Genomic DNA, 16,247 nt, shown 5'->3' on the forward strand with positions numbered 1-16,247 from the left:
GGCCATTCCTGGAAGCAGAAGGCCAGACTCTGTGGGCCACGGGTTTGACCTCACAGGGGACCTTGGGCATTGGTGTCTTCTTTTGCAAAAGGTACTTTCTTTTCTCTCCCTTTCTCCAACAACCAACAGTTCCGCTGGTTTCCAGAGTTTGCCCCAGCGATGTTTGCCGCATCTGGAAGAGCGGTGCAAAGCTGCGAGTTGACATCACACTGCTGGGATTTGAGAACATGAGCTGGGAACGAGGGAAGCGCAGTCTGATCTTCAGGGGGGAAGAAGGTAGGCAGAGAGGGCGACAGGGCTTGCAGGCTGGGGTTGCAGGGCCCTGGAGGGCAAGAGGTGGGGCATTTCCATCAGTCAGAGGCATGACCAACAGTGAACCCAGCAGTCTGTTGGAGGCAGAAAGTAAGGCTGCAATCCTAATAACCCCACTGAGTTCAATGGGGCTTACTCCTGAGTAAACATAGTTAGGATTGTGCTGTGAGTTGTGCAGGAAGACAGTCTCTCTGCAGTGGGGCAGGCAGAGGTGGAGTACATGGCCTCCTTGATAATGTTTGGGTTTCCCCCCCAAAGGCTAAGAGTGCAACATGCATTTCTGGATTGACACCCAGGTGATGCCTCTTGCTCAGTAAAGCAAAAAGGCCTAACTGAAAACCTTTGCCTTTGTTTGTTTACAAAGCCCAGGAAATGGTGTTTTCATTCCACTTGAAGAAGGGCTCTGGAAAATTCAGAAACTTGCAGAGCCCTTCACCTACCTGAGTTGGCTCCATTAATGTCACCTGACCACATTAGGCCTTTACTATCCTTTGGGCACCCATTGTTGGCTATCACTGTCCTTGGTTATTGTTATTGGTCTACAGAGGAGTAAGCAGAATGTGCCTTGCAATGCTTCAGCTTCCCCAAGCTGTTGGGTTAAACAGTTCATAATGTTTTTTATTTATTCATTTATTTGTTACATTTATATACCACCTTTTCCTCCAAGGAGCTCAAGGTGGTGTACATGGTTCTCCCCTTCCTCATTTAGTCCCCACAACAACCCTGTAAGGTAGATTAGTCTGAGAGGCAAGGAATGGCCCAGGTTCATGTAGAGAGCTTCATGGCTGAGTGGGAATTTGAACCCTGGCTTGTCCCAGGGCCTAGTCAGACACTCTAACCTCCATCCCACACTGGCTCTCTGCCAAAAAAAAGACACACTCAAAGTGATGCACAGTAATATTATTTTGTTGAAAAAATAATAATCCAAAAGTATAAAGGAAAACATCAACCTTATACCATTTTAAACCCAGCAATCAGTTTAAAAACCAGGTGCTGCCTTCACACTTGGGAGTAGCTGCTCTTCCCCCAATGGATATCAATCCTGATATCCCCACAAGGTGAGTGAGTGAGCAGGCCATGCCTTGTCCCCAAAAGCTCGTCAGGTGGGCAAGGGAACTCACAGGAACTTCTCTGTCTCTTTCGTCCAGTTTTCAACTTTTTGCTCTGCACCTGAACTCCTCAGTTGTGACTCCTGAGCCCTCTGTCTGTTGCTGAGCCTGTCATGTTACTTGCCCAAATAAAGATCACTCTCTTACTCCCAAGTAAGGGCCTTTGTGTGCATGTGCTGGCCAGGAGCCCAGAAAGGCATCTTCCTCCTCTCTCCAGATACTGGGAACTGGGCAGAGCTGATCGAGGTGAACCACGATGAGAAGGTGGTTGCCACAGAGCGCTTTGAGATCACCCAGCAAATCAAGCGCCTGACCTTGGACTCCATGACCCCGAAGACCAAGGAGGTGGAGAGGCGGCTCACCTCTCCCATCATCAGCACTTCCCTGGACACGAGGAACATTGCCTTTGAAAGGTGAGGAGGAGGAGGCCAGAGCTCTCAGGCTCTCCTTTGCCCTTTGGGAGGGAGGGACAAGGCTCAAGTTTGGGTCTCCAGCAGCTGTTCCCCAAGCAGCCTTGCCCAGGCTGGTGCCCTCCAGACATTTTGAACTGCAATGGCACCTCCACAAGGCTGCCTGGTTGGCTATCCCTGCCCTAGATCTCACATAGCCCCAGTTTCAGAGTCTGGCACAGGGAGAGGAGGCATCCAGAGCTCCCCAACCCCTGTCTGTCCCCATATCCAAAGCCTCTGAGGAGGTGGAGGAAGCCTTCCCCTCTTCTCTTCTCTTCTCTCTCTCTCTCTCTCTCTCTCATCCTGCTAAGAAACTATGCCAAGGCCACCATGGAGTGGTAATGGTCTCCCCTAGGTGCACGGGGGGCTGGTGGGAGTTTGAGTCCCTTCCTGGTTCTTTCCTTAAAGAGGTGGGTAGTGAATGTATGTATGTATGTATTTATCTATCTATCATCTATCTATCTATCTATCTATCATCTATCATCTATCATCTATCTATCTATCTATCTATCTATCTATCTATCTATCTATCTATCATCTATCTATCTATCCATCATCTATCTATCTTTCACATTTATATGCTGCTTTTCCTCCCAAGGTGCTCAAGTCCATGGTTCTCCTCCATGTACATGCTACCTCCATGTACATCATGCAACACCTCCACCTGGCACCCTCTTGGCTAGTTAACACTAACAAAGTCAGTTCTTGAGTTACAAACCCAATGGTCCTTGCTGTTGCACTTCCAACAGCCAGTTTGTAAAGGCAGAAGCACAGATTCTTTGATAGCTTCCTGTCTCTTGCAGAAATATGTCCGGCTTCTGGGTCTGGAGAACTGAGAAGAGTGAATTGGTGAGCGATTATGATGCAAAGGTCAGTTGCTGCTCTTGTACTGATGTCCCTTTTCCCTGACAGCTAGGAGCCTTGCTCAGCATTTTAAGATTTCTCCAGGTGTTGCCCACAAATATCCCCCTTCCACAGAGCTTTAATTTGCAGCCATGAGGACTTGACACCTGATGAAAAGTGCATGCAGCCTGAAAACCTTTGCTTCTGATTCGGAAGAGTGGCATGAATGAGGTTCACAAGGCCTCAGATAGTCTGGGAAAAGCAAACACCAAATAATGGGCTTCATTGTCTCACAGTGTAAGCATGTACAGCTATCTGACAAAAACATGGATTGGCAGTGTGCTCATGACAAGCAAAAGACAGGGTGAAATGAGCCTCTGGAACTCTCTGGGACCAGTTTCAGTGGCTTTAAGAAGAAATGTCCATTGGCAGCTTTAGGCAGCATTCCAGAGAAATGCAGCCTCCATGTCAAGAGGCTCTAAATAGATTGGGCAAGTTCACAAAGGAGAAGGCTATCAATGACGTTCATTTGGAGGCAGTAAATGCTTCTGAATGCCAGTTGCTGGAAGCCACAGGAGGGGAGGGGGCTCATGGCTTGCGTCCTGCGCTGTGGGCTTCCCCTTGAGGCGCCTGGTTGACCACTGTGAGAACAGGAGGCTGCCCTGGGTGGGCCCCGCTTGGCCTGACCCAGCAGGGCTGTTATGCTCTTAGGTGGTTTTGATGATGGGATGTCTCTGAGAGGCATCAAGTGTTCCTCTTTCACTATGAAGTTCTGCTTGAGAACTTAATGAGAGGTGTTTTGGCCTGCTGCTTTCAAAGGACGCAGTGGGCCTTTGGTACGGCTGTGGAGGTTCTTATGCAATTTTCCTTTTTTTCCTACCAGAATTACAGACACTCCAAATGACACAGGCTAGCTGTACCCTCCAAAGAGTTTACTGTGCATATTATATATTGAGATGTTGTTGTTATTATTAAAATTTCTATACTGTGGATCACAGGGCAGTTTACAAAAATGCATCCCATAGTAGCAAACAAAAACAGTACTCCCCCTCAGAGTTTAAACGGCCACAGATAGTTTAATAAGCCAAAGGCGATAGGGAAGAAGAATGCTTTATGTAAGGAAGGCGCCAGGTGAGCCTCCCTGGGGAGACCCTTCCACAAGAGGAGCCCTAATGAGATGCTTTAGCTGGCCAACAGATGGTGCTTTGGCACCTTTGTGTTGGGAATTGGGGTAGGATGGGGATGGGTTGGGACCCTCCTTGTCAGTTACCCCATAGCCACTTCTATCGGGGCTTCCAGAACTAGCTGGGCTCTCTACATCTCTCCCTCCTCCTCCTTGTTTCCCTCAAGGTCTATACGGCCAACAACGTGAATGTTGTGACCAAGATCAGAACAGAGCACTTGACAGAAGAAGAGAAGAGGAGATACAAAGGTAATTTGGTCCTGTGGGAGGAGAGGGACGAGGTTGATCACCCTCCTGCAGGTAAGGCATCTTTGATTCTGAGCCCAGACATTACGACCCAATTCCTTGGTGACGGCTTGGCCAAAATTCAGTCCCCTGCAAAATGAAATGTGTTCACAGGCATGCTGCTGCTGCTCTATAATTCAGGAGGCTGGGAGGGCTGTGGGAAGAGCAGCTGGTCTGTTTTGGGGCTCTGTTTTAAGCAGGGCCTGTTGCTGTTTCATGTGGCTTTGGGGTGAGCTGGAAGTCAGAACAGTGTGGGTATCCTCTAAGGATATCTTGAGTTGTAAGCGGTTTAGAAAAGGGCCACCCAAATGATCAAGAGGATGGCGCAATTCCCCTGTGAGGAAAGACTGCAGTATTTGGGACTTCTTAGCTTAGAGAAAGGGCGAGTCAAGAGTTTATAAAAGTATGCATGGCATGCAGAAAGTGGATAGAGAAATTTATTTCTACCTGTCTCCTAACACTAGAACTCAGGGATGTCAATGATTCAGGATGGAAGATTCAGGACAGAGGGAAAAAAGTCCTCCTTCACACAGTGCATAGTTAAACTGTGGAACTCGCTCCCACAGGAGGCAGCGATGGTCACCTTGGATAGCTGTAAAAGAGGATTAGACAAATTCATGGAGGAGGAGAGGGCTAGTGAGGGCTACCAGCCACGATGGCTGTCTCAGCCTCCACAGTCGGAGGCCGCAATGCTTCTCCATAGCAGTTGCTGGAAATCACAAGAGGGGAGAAGGCTCTTGTGCTCGAATCCTAGTGGCTGGTTTCCCACAGGCATCTGGTTGGCCCCTGTGAGAACAGGACGCCTGTCTAGGGGAGCCACTGACCAGATCCAGCAGGCTCTTTGTATTTTCTTATGTTCTTACCAGCCTCGCACAAGTGGTGGAGGCAATCTGTTGCTGGCTGTTTTGCAGAATTGCAACTGCCAATTTTGCCCCTTACTTCCTGACATTTTATTTTGGATCCTTTAAGGCAGGCTTTGCCAACCTAGAGCCCTCCAGTTGTTTGGGGCTACAGCTTCCACCAACCCCAGTCGGCATGGCTGTCAATAATAATCCAAAAAGCGTGGAGGGCACCAGGATGACAATGACTGCGTTAAGACCCACTTTGCACCCAAGATTTCTGAGCTGCCAGCGCTGCCACAAAAAGTGGCTCTTCAGCTCATGTGTTAAAGTGACAGAATCATTTGTTACAGCGTCCATGTATGTTAGATTCCATCACAAACCAGTTTACTGTGCATATTTAAGGCAGAGGGAGAGTCATTTTCCCATGATCCTTGCACACTGGAAAGGATGTGAGATTCCTCTCCATTTTCCAGTCCTGCCCTCCAGGAGTAGATCCAGGAGATCCAATGGGGGCGTCTTCAGCTCTTGCATTGGGGCTGTGGGGAGAGTCCCTTTTGAAAGGCCAGCCTTGTTCATGCTTCCCAGTGGGAAGGTTTTAGCATGACATGGGGGGCTGACAGAGATAACACTGCAGTTGTGCTTCCTCCCCCGCCCTTTCCTCCAGCTGACAGAAACCCCTTTGAATCCTTTTTGGGAACCATCGAGCATGAGTACGGGGCACAACAGGTGAGCAAAATGCATTGTCTTTTTTCCCTTTTTTATGGTTTTAAGTCTTTTACTGGAAAACTGCTAACAGTACAATTAAAATACATAAAGAAAGACAAAGGAAAATGAATAAAAGTAAGGGAGCAAAGTAGGGTTCATGCTGCAAATTTAATACAAAACAAATTTCTTATGAGAGAATTTTATATTTCATGATGTCGTCCAAGAGAAGAGGTTTGTGCATCTGGGTTTGAAACATGAGGGGAAGTCCCTCTAGGCAGCCTAGAAATGTTCTGGATCCTCTAACCCTCTGGAACCATGAAGTGTTATTTTTTCTGCAACAGCCAAGGAACTCCTGTTTTTATACCACAGAGATAGGAGCAAAATGTATTTTGAGGCTGATCTCTTCAGCAAAAGAGGACTCCTCCTCTGTTATTTACTCACTGTCCCACATTTCAACCTCCTGGTTCCTCAACTGGCTAGCATTAAAAAATGCAAGAATAAAACAGCACAGTATGTTGCTGATTAAAAAAATAAATACCGTATTTTTTGCTCTATAAGACTCACTTTTTCCCTCCTAAAAAGTAAGGGGAAATGTGTGTGCGTCTTATGGAGCGAATGCAGGCTGCACAGCTATCCCAGAAGCCAGAACAGCAAGAGGGATTGCTGCTTTCACTGTGCAGCGATCCCTCTTGCTGTTCTGGCTTCTGAGATTCAGAATATTTTTTTCCTTGTTTTCCTCCTCCAAAAACTAGGTGCGTCTTGTGGTCTGGTGCGTCTTATAGAGCGAAAAATAGGGTAATAAACATAGACTTAAAAGCAGGAGTTGGCCTGAGCTCCTTCCCAGCAGCTTGTGTTATTTTCTCACGGTTAGGCCAGGGGTGGAGAAAGGGATCGGAGCAACTTTGATAGGTGGGCAGGACCACCTGTATGTCAATCAGCTGATGTCATAATGACATCATTATGTAATTACGTTAGGTGGTTAATGCCTGCCCAACTTCAAAGGAGAAGCCTCATTTGAAGATGGGCTCCCTGTAATGCTGATCAGCTGAGAGGCCTGCCCTGCACTTGGAAGCTGGGGGCTTTGCATTGGAAGACCCCTTTTGGCCCAGCCATGTAGGGCGGAAGGCAGAAGCCTGACAGGCCTCATTTGGCCTCAGGGCTGGAGGTGCCCCACGCCTTACTAATCGGAGTAATCGGAGCAAGCAAGGGGACCGACCAAGATGTTCTGCCTTCAACTCCTCAAAATATAAATTTGTGTAAATGTAAAGCAAATAAATGTTGGAAGTCCTCTGGTGAAAGGCCAGCACTTTATTTCATTTATATTCCACCTTTCTCCCATGGTGCTAAAGGTTGTGCACATAGTTCTCCTCATTTTCTCCTCACAACAACCCTGTGAGGTAGGTGAAGCTGAGGGTGAGTGACCGGTCTGAGGATTTGAACCCTGGTCTCCCAGGTCCTAGTCTAAGATGGTCCACTGCACCCCCACTGACTGTCTTCCTTCAGATACCTTCATGTTTCCCTGTGCCAATCCTGCCCTCTGTTTTTGCCTGATGAGCCAACTCACTTTGAGGCCAAATCCCCCTCTGAGCAGCTGACCTGCTGAGTTGGGAAGCCTTGGCCCACTGCGACTGATCTCCTGGGCTTCTGTTTTGGGGACACCATTGGCTTTTGAGGCAACCTGGACAGATAGCCAAGAGTTTCTGCCAAGCCTTGCTGGTCACCCACCTTGTGCTCTTCTCTTTCCCCCAGGACCTCACGACAGAATACGCCACAACCAACAACCCTACAGCCATCACTCCTGAGGAATATTTCAACCCTCAGTTTGACCTGAAAGACAGAGATATCGGGAGACCCAAAGAAGTGACCATCCGGACTCAGAAGTAAAGCTACTACTCTGTTGAACGTCCTGTTATCTTTGATTCAGTTTCCCCTCCCTTTCTCTTGCGCCCCAGCTTGCAAATCCTGCACTCTGTTTCTCTCTGGAGGAACAGATGCTCCCTGCAGAAGTCAGGCCCACTCCCTGCTGGACCATGAGTTGCTGCTGGAGCAGCCTCACAGCACTTGATTTGAGCCTGCACTGAGCCCCAGCACCCATTCAGTGAGAGAGCCCTTCACAGCATGGTCCCCAGGAACCTGGGAGTCAGAGAAGTCTTCCAGGATAACTCAAGCCACAGCACCTTTTATTTTAGAAATCTTCCACCAACTGCAGCTGGGGGGCCTCCATTAGAAGCCCAACATCTCCCCAAAATCTTGCTTGCTTTGTGTAAGGATGTCATTTCCCCCGGTGCAGAAGCATTAGCGATGCTTGCTTTTGTCAAGGCTTGAGTCAAGAGACAACATTCACTTGGTCCATGTTTTAAGTTACTGGCTTGGCATCCCCCCCACCCCTCTTTGAGATGAGCTTAAGAACGATATTGTCTCTTGGTGGCCCGGCAACTCGAGGCCTATTGGCATCGTGGTGTCAGAGATGCTCCCCGACAATAAGGGGTGCCCATCGATGGTCTGCACTTCTAGAGGGAGCTCCAAACTCTGCGTGGCCAACCCCAACCTCTCCACCGAGTCCAAGTCTGTGGATGCTCCCGAATCTATGAGGGCGTGCACTGATTCTCTGCACCCATCTGGGAGCTGTAGTACGACACAGCCTGCGCATCTTGAGCGAGCTGACTTCTCACCCTCCCACTCTCTGCTAGCTCCTTATCAACATTGCATTCTGTGTCAGAGAGAGGGGGAAGAGGACTGCTTACTGACTCATGCTGTATTTCTCTACTTGGGGCAGATGTGTTTATGACACTTTCATCTCTGGTAGGTTTAAAGCCAACTTGTGGATGTCCGAACAGTTTCCCCTCTCCCTTGTGGAGCAGGTCACCCCCATTGTGGACTTGATGGCCAGAACCAGTGCACATTTTGCTCAACTCAAAGACTTCATCACCTTGGACTTTCCTCCTGGATTTCCAGTTAAAATCGGTATGACCCTTTTTGTGCTGGTGGTTCCCTCTTCCTGCCCCCCACCTGCCACCATGTTCAAGACATCAACCCCCTCCCCTCTTGAATGGTGCTCCTTGTCTTGGGGCACCTTCAAAGCAAACTGTGGTGATGAGGATAACTGGTGACCTTGCTCAACCTCTCCTGTCCCTCTTCCCTTCCCCCAAACTGCAGAGATCCCATTGTTCCACATCCTCAATGCTCGCATTACTTTTGGGAATGTGAACGGCTGTAGCACAGCAGAAGAGGCGTCTCCCCAGGCTTCAGATGGGGCACAGCAGCCATCTGGTGAGAGAGCTGCTCCAGGGTTTGAGGGAGGAACTCAAGTAAGAGGAACCCTTTGGTTTCCAGATTGGGATATTCCTCTGGGAGACTCTGTGGCAGTCAGATTTAAGTGGACAAAATGTGTGGACCTCTTTGCTCCTGGTTGCGCCTTCACACAGGCTGAATTATGCAAGATATCTCCTTCATTTTTATATATTTAAAATCCACTTTTCACCTGAGATCATCTCCCAAAGCATTGTGCAGCAGAGGGATAGATAGTGCCATCTTCCCCAATGTGTGGTCCTCTAGGTGTTTATGGATCCCTTATTATGTTCACTGCACAACAAATTAAAATGCTCAACGTAATAACGCATCCTTCACAAACTGGTTGCAAACTCCACCTTCCATCAGCCCCAGCCAATATGGCCAGCAGTCAGAGATGGCAAGAGTCCAGCAACATCTGGAGAGCCACCATGTTGCGGAAGTCTCTCCTATTTTCTGATTTCTCATGGGGTGTACCATTGGATAGACCAGTTCAGTGGTCCTATTATCTGATTCTGCACTACTGTTAAATAAAGCAGTGGACATTGTATGCTCACCTGGTTGCCATGATAGAGGTGAAAAGGTGTTCCCTGCTTTCCCTATTTTTCGTTCAAGATATGTCCAGAGCCCTGGAGCTTTGCATACTGATGGTGCCGTGCTCCCAAACTCCTAATGGCCATTCCCAGGAGCTTCATATAGATACTGGATAGCAGTGGATACCAAATAGTGCCCTGTGGAGTTGAAGAGCACTCCTCCAGTGTTTCTGCACCTTCTGCAGTCGTCCACTCCCCTTGATATCCATGCCACAAAAGCTATCTAGGAAGATGCCGCAGTCAGCGGTATTGAAGGTTGCTGAGAGATCAAGGAACGGTCCCTCTCCTGACACGGGCCATCCACCAGGGCAACCAAGGCTGATTCCATCCAGGGTTGGAGGAGGAGCAAAGACTGTGGCGTGTTAGTCCGTATCCTTTTAATGGGGGACACCCAGGACTGACCCTGGGGCATCCTTTGTGCCAAGCAGGTGCTCCGCCTGAGCTGTGGGCCCATCGTCAGCATCTTCACCCTTGGGCTAAACCATTTTTCACCCTAAGAGAGAATTACATCCTTAAGCCAGCAAGCCAAATGAAATAATACTGCTACACCTCTGCTTTCTGCTTTATGGGCTCTCTGCCAATCCCTGGGGTTAATGCTTGGTGTCCTTTCCCCCCCCCCCACATGGCTACTCCAGCCTCTACCTTTGTGGTCGACCAGTCCGTCTTTGAGATCCCTAAATCCTATCACATTCAGGACGATGGCAGGAATGTCCGGGTGCAGGATGAAGACAACGAGATCATGCAGTTTGCTATCCAGCAGAGCCTGATGGAGTCTGGCCAGAACAGAGTGAGCCCCTCTTGCTCAGGGATCTTTTCCCATTCCCTTACCTCACACCCCTGGCCAACTTCTCATGAGCTTGGACGGCCTTGCTAAGCTTTGCCCCTGCTCTTTTCTCATGCTGCAGAAGGGGCCACCTGAGGAGGCGGAGTTGGGACAGCAGCATAATGGGAGAATTCTTGTGTGAAATAATCAGAGCACAGGAAAGGCCAGGGGATCTGGCAAATGGGGTCTTCAGACGATGCATGTGAACCATGTTCCCCAACCTCCAAGGAAGGAGAGTCCACCACTTTCTGAGGGAGCCTGTTGCATCCTGGGAATGCAACAATGCATGTCAAAAAGAACTCAAGAAGCTGCTTTATACTGAGACCACTGGTCTCTCCTGGAGATGGAGAACCTGTGGCCCTCTGGATGTTGCAGGACCACCACTCCCATTGGCCATGCTAGCGGTGGATGATGGGACCTGGCATTCAACGGTTTCTGGTGGGCCACAGGTTCCTCATCACTGGCCTACACTGACTGGCAGCCGCTCTGGTTTCAGTCACGTCTCCTTCCCCAGCCCTGTCTGCGATGTCAGGGATAAAACCCAGAACCCTCTGCATGTCAAATATGAGCTCTGCCACTGAGCTGAGGGCAGTATTAGATCTCCATTTTAGGAGAGATCCACCAAGCTCCTTCATGTGTTTGCTTTTTGGCAACCACTGGAGACTTTAAAAAACCCACAGCAAAACCACTGAGGCTTTCATGTTTAATGTTGCTACTTTTAAGGATTGTTTGGCTTCTGAATTAACATGCTAGTTTAATGCTAGTGTTTTACTATTATCACATCTTGCCGTGTTTAGTTTTTTAGATTGGTTTGTTCTGAGTTTTTGTAAGTCACTTTAATGCATCCAATAGAAAAGTGGGTTAGAAAAGATATCAATGGTATTAAACCCCCAGCACCAGCCACTTCTGCATGATGTGTGAGTGTACGTCTCAAATTGTCACTGGTATTAACTGCTCTGGTGTCTTTCTCAGGAGGCTTTGGGACCAGACTTGAATGGGGCTGTCTCTTACTCACAGGACCTCAACCTTCAGTATCAAAGGTATTGTTCCTTCTTGCTAAACATGAGGAGTTACTCACCACCAGGTGCTAGGAAGCTGAGCCCCATCCAGGGTTTACTGTAGAGCAGGGAGGAGGAACCAGAGGAATCTGTTATTAAACTCCAGCTCCCATCATCCCTGACCACGTCGTCCTGACTGGATCTGATGGGAGTTGGATTCCCAGCAACAGCTGGAGAGCTCCAGGTGTTCCCCAGCCCTGGCTTGGAGCATCTGTTGCTAGTGACAGTGAGTATCTCACGCTCCCTTGCCTGGCCTTCCCATTCAGGAGCTCCCATCTCCCAGGGGTTTCTGGTGGGAGAGGGATGGAATACGTGGAAAGTGCAGGGCTGCTAAGTGCTTTTCACCAACTCTGCTGCAGCTGCTCATAGCAGGGGTGGGTGGCCCTTTCGAAGTTGGGGACCACATTCCCTTGTGGGAAGGTGATCAGAGGCCACATATCAACAACCCTGAGTGGACCCAAAGCAAGAAGTGTGTGGGACAGCCCTGGTTCATTCATCCACCCATTCTCTCTCTCTCTCTCTCATTCACCATCTGCCCATCATTAGTTGATTCCCCCCTTTCCAGGCCTCGGAGGGACCACGTAAAAGGAGGGGGCATTATGGTCTTAGTTCAGGCTGAGCCTGTCATCACTCCTTTTCTGTGTAGCTTCTGCAGCATCTTCTGCCTTTTCTGGTTGTGGGTGGGAGACTTTTATGACCATCCGAAGCGCCTGCTGGATCAAGCCAAGGGGGACCCATCTAGTCCAGCACCCTGTCCTCAGGGTGGCCAACCAGATGCCTGCGGGAAACCAGCAAGCAGGACCTGAACCAAAGAGCAGGGCACCTATCCCTCTTGTGGCTTCCAGCAACTGGTGTTCAGAAGTGTAGCCGTGGTGGCAGAGCAGAGCCATCCTGGCCAGTGGCGGCCGATAGCCTTCTAACCCTCGTTTAAAGCCATTCCTGCCTCCTTTCCTTCCATGAAAATTGAGTATGTGAGAGTGAGAAACACAAAAGTCACCCACAAAGGGCGGTGGGGAGGATGAATATACATCCTAAGCACCTGCGCATCATTCGGCTGGTCCAGTTAAGTTCCCTGCAAACACTGACCTGGGAGGGGGTGTGGAGGCATAGCGGCTTCCTGGCAAGACCCAGGCATTTCCTTGCTGTGGCTCTAGCTCTCACAGCTGTTCCAGCAGGTCCTTGATGCCTCTGCTCGGGAGCGTTGCTCTCCATGCATTGGGGGGTGGGGGGCTTTGCCCCAGAAAGCCAGGGGGTGTTAGGAAAGCAGGCTCTGTGTTGGGCAGCTGGTTAAAAGTGTTTCACTCCATCTCTCTTCCTCTCCCCCAGGGCTTTGCAGGAAAGCTTCTTGGCTACTCCAGCCTCCGCCTCTCTGCAGGAATCTTCCAGTTTCGATCGGGACCTGCGCCTGGCTATGGAGCTTTCCGTTCGTGAGCAGCAGGACCTGGAGCGGCGGCGGCAGGAGGAGGAGGAGGCAGAGCTGCAGCGAGCTCTCCAGCGCTCCCTCCTTGACAAATAGGCAGGCGGAGCTCCCGCAACCCTCTCTCTCTGTCTCTCAAAGCAAAAGGAAGAGCCTAATCCTTTCTCAGTGCTGAGAAGCACATGGGCTCAGCTGCCCAGGGCTGGCTGCACCTTGCGCCAGGCTACAAATGTCCTTTGTGGGGACAATTTGCGGCAGATCTACAGGAGCCGTCCCCACATCTCAAGCTTCATTCTCCTTTTGTGTGCTCTGAACTTTGGACTTAAAAGACGAACTCCTTGGGCTGCCTTCAACTTTTTTCTGAAAAGGGGGGGGGCACTTTGGCTAGTGTCCAGCACTGCAGGGAACTTGCCCTGTTTGAGGAAGGTTTGTGTGAGCATCATCTCATTGCCGGTCAAAGACGCAGCAAGTCCTCCAGGTTGTCTTTGAATCCAGCGAACAGCAGCCACTGTCTGTTGGGGACAGTGCCATGAGCATCCTTACCTTAACCTGGCACCCTCCAGGTATGGGGAAGGATGCTCTAGGCATAATGCCCTATTTCCTTCCAGCCTTTAACACTATCTCAACCCCAGCTGTTTGCTACTCCAGTGGGCACAAGACCTTCTGTCCCACACAAGTGCTTTATAAGGGTCTTTGTGTGTATAGGAGTGTTTGTGTTTTTTAAAAAAAGAAAAAAGGGAATTGAGAGAAACTTAACTCAGTACCCAATTCCCCATATTAAAAGGGAGAAAGGGACTGCTATAAAGCAGGTTCTCTTGACCAAAAGGGAAACTCATGTTGCCTTCTTATAGTGCATATTATCTCCCTTTCCTCTAGAAAGTGCGTTTTTTGTCTGTTTTAAGATTAGTACAGTTCTTAAAGCAGGTGCCACGGGGAATAGGAACAGCATAGGAGTAAATTTTGCCTGTTTTTCTGTTGCCTGCAGACCATGTGGCCTTAGCTAGCAATAAACCCAGGGGAGGGGGCTGGGGGTCAGGGCGAGGCAGCAGTGCCACCACCACCTCCTCCCTCTCCAGAGGCACAGAGGGGCTGGGTAGCAAGCAAAGAGGTGAGCTGGCTCCACCTCCTTCAAACGTTGGTTCAGAAACTGGCAGGAGGGAAGCAAATGTGAAGCCACACCACAGGAAGTCCCTCAGAGCAGCAGCCTTTGCCAAGGCGGTGCCGTCCAACTATTTGGTAGTACCACTCCTGGGTGGGGAGTGGGGGGCTAGCCAGCAGAGCTGTGGGATGCTTTGGCTAATGGGGGGGGTGTCATCCAAAACATTGGAGGGCACAGGCTGGGGAAGTCTGCCTTGTGTTGGTTGGCAGAGACGTCCCTGGGCTTTCAGGTGCCTCAGACCAGCTGCAGGGCTAATCTTTGCTCTCCTCCCCTTGGGGGGGGGGGGAGGGCAGCCTCTCCAAATGTACCAGTTGCAAGTTTTGCCTGACTTTATTTAATCTTCACTCTTAACTGAATCTGTCTCAAGGCCCCGAAGGGAAGGGAATCTCTATAAAGCACTCCAGAAGAAAGGTAGTTGCAATTTCTGGGTGTGCTATGACGGGGGCAAGCCGGGGGGTGGGTGGACAACTCTGGAATTGTCGTTGTAACCAGGCCAGAAATATGCAGCTAAGTTTCACATGAAAATAAAAGGAATCCTTTTGAAGAGGGCCTTGTTGGGTATTGTGGATTCTTTCAGTGCTTGCAAGGAGGGAATCAGCCCTCTTGCTACAAGGAAGCCTTTTCTTGTTTTTGCTCTGGGACATTTGTGGCAAGCGGACTGTCCTCTCTGTGTCATTGTGCCAGTGGCCCATTGAGTCCAGGATAATGTAAATTATCTCCTCGCCAGAGCCCTTCTTGCAGCTCTCAGAAAGTTAGCTTGCTGTTGTCGAGCTGATGGCCAAAGTAAAAACACAGCAATTGGCAGGAATGTTAGCTTACCCCTTTTAGTAATTCAGATCTTGCCCTTTTATAGAGCTTCAAAGGCAGGAGACTGCAATACATGAGAGGCTTCCTAGAAAAAGATGGTCTTTATTTAAACCTTTGTTCATAGAGTATTGCTTCTTAATACCACTGCAGGCTTAAAAGCAACTTATCTTGCTCAGCAGGCACCTGTAAGTATAACAGACCTCCCCCTTTAGAATAGTTTTCTTGTCTATCCCGAAGTTTAAACCAAAATCAATGCTCCTAATTCCATGTTTGATCCTTGCATCTTCTTGCAACCCCAAAGGAAGGGGCACAAGACACCCTTCAGTCACTCTGTGCTTATCAAAGACAGATAAAAGTCTGTAGGAATAAGCCTGACATTTGAGTAGCTTCACACTGCTAAACCTACAATGTCAGCTGGCCCTCCAGAACAGAGGCACCTTAAGCGGTGTAGACATTCTGTGACATTTAGCAAGTCAGTGGATCCTTCGCTCTTTTGATGCAGTGTGGCACTTAGTTGGGTCCAGAGAGACAAGCCACTTTCACATTTAGCACTTTGTTTGCATGTGCTTGTAATATAATACATTAATAAGCCCTTGCAAAGCAGCTTTCATAAAGAAATGTCTTGAGCAGGCTGCTTGAATACAGCATAATCTGAATAGCATCTTATTTGCTACATAATACGTTCCATTTTGGGGATCATGCAGGGATGCTTGAAAATATTTGGGCAATATCATGGCTGGCAGAACCTCATTATCTCTCAGCCATGATCCTGTGCTGCCCAAATAATAGAAACAGCAGTGACTGCCTTGAAAGATGCAAGGATTGCAAAAGGCCAAGCCCTTGACATCACAATCAGTCTAGAAAATATGTGAACCACAATAGTCAGGAATTTGTTGTGTGAAGCCACATTTTTTTTTACTGCACAGTGAAGCAATTGGAGTTACATTTCCAGCTCAGAAGTACCTGAACTACAGCTGCAGGCTCATAGTCACAATGAAGGGAAAGAGACGGAGGCAGAATTCTCATTTTGAAAGTGGCATTTAGGTTCAAATCAGTTAAACAAAAATAAATACAGTGGCAAAATTAACCCTTTGTTAAGTATAAAATATATACACCAGGAAAATCAAGTTTGTATGTAAAACAAAAAAACGAAACCACATCTGCACCAACAAAAACTTAAGTGTGCATTTTTTTTCAGTGTGAACACCCTCAACTAGCTTATTCCATTGCATCTTCCAACCTCTTGACTCCTTGAAGAAATGGTTGTGCTAAGATACACAAAAAAGCCACAATCCAAGCACCTATGAAGAGGCAGAGCTGCACTTTGCTTGCAAAGGAAAGTCCAAAGGTTTGGATGTGTCTCCATGGCAGAGT

General features: G+C 48.8%; 1 protein-coding gene across 12 annotated transcripts in view; it reads left to right on the top strand.

Annotated features, from left to right (window-relative positions):
- Positions 1-14,615, top strand: part of ANKRD13A (ankyrin repeat domain 13A) — a 30,529-nt gene extending 15,914 nt beyond the window's left edge. For 10 of the 12 annotated variants that reach the window (XM_028704082.2, XM_077917726.1, XM_028704084.2 and 7 more), the window contains 11 exons: positions 130-276; positions 1,639-1,834; positions 2,674-2,740; positions 4,064-4,145; positions 5,688-5,749; positions 7,478-7,608; positions 8,535-8,692; positions 8,885-8,998; positions 10,245-10,396; positions 11,405-11,472; positions 12,817-14,615. In XM_028704082.2, the coding sequence (XP_028559915.2) occupies positions 130-276; positions 1,639-1,834; positions 2,674-2,740; positions 4,064-4,145; positions 5,688-5,749; positions 7,478-7,608; positions 8,535-8,692; positions 8,885-8,998; positions 10,245-10,396; positions 11,405-11,472; positions 12,817-13,006 (1,367 nt within the window). In that variant the 3' untranslated portion in view covers positions 13,007-14,615. Of the gene's footprint in view, positions 1-129; positions 277-1,638; positions 1,835-2,673; positions 2,741-4,063; positions 4,146-5,687; positions 5,750-7,477; positions 7,609-8,534; positions 8,693-8,884; positions 8,999-9,631; positions 9,970-10,244; positions 10,397-11,404; positions 11,473-12,816 lie in introns of those variants that run through there. The other 2 variants (XM_028704085.2, XM_077917729.1) reach the window with 2 other exon arrangements.
- The last annotated feature ends 1,632 nt before the right edge of the window (positions 14,616-16,247 follow it).

The sequence above is a fragment of the Podarcis muralis genome, chromosome 13 (assembly GCF_964188315.1).
Source record: "Podarcis muralis chromosome 13, rPodMur119.hap1.1, whole genome shotgun sequence".
In the NCBI taxonomy this organism is placed as follows: domain Eukaryota; kingdom Metazoa; phylum Chordata; class Lepidosauria; order Squamata; family Lacertidae; genus Podarcis; species Podarcis muralis.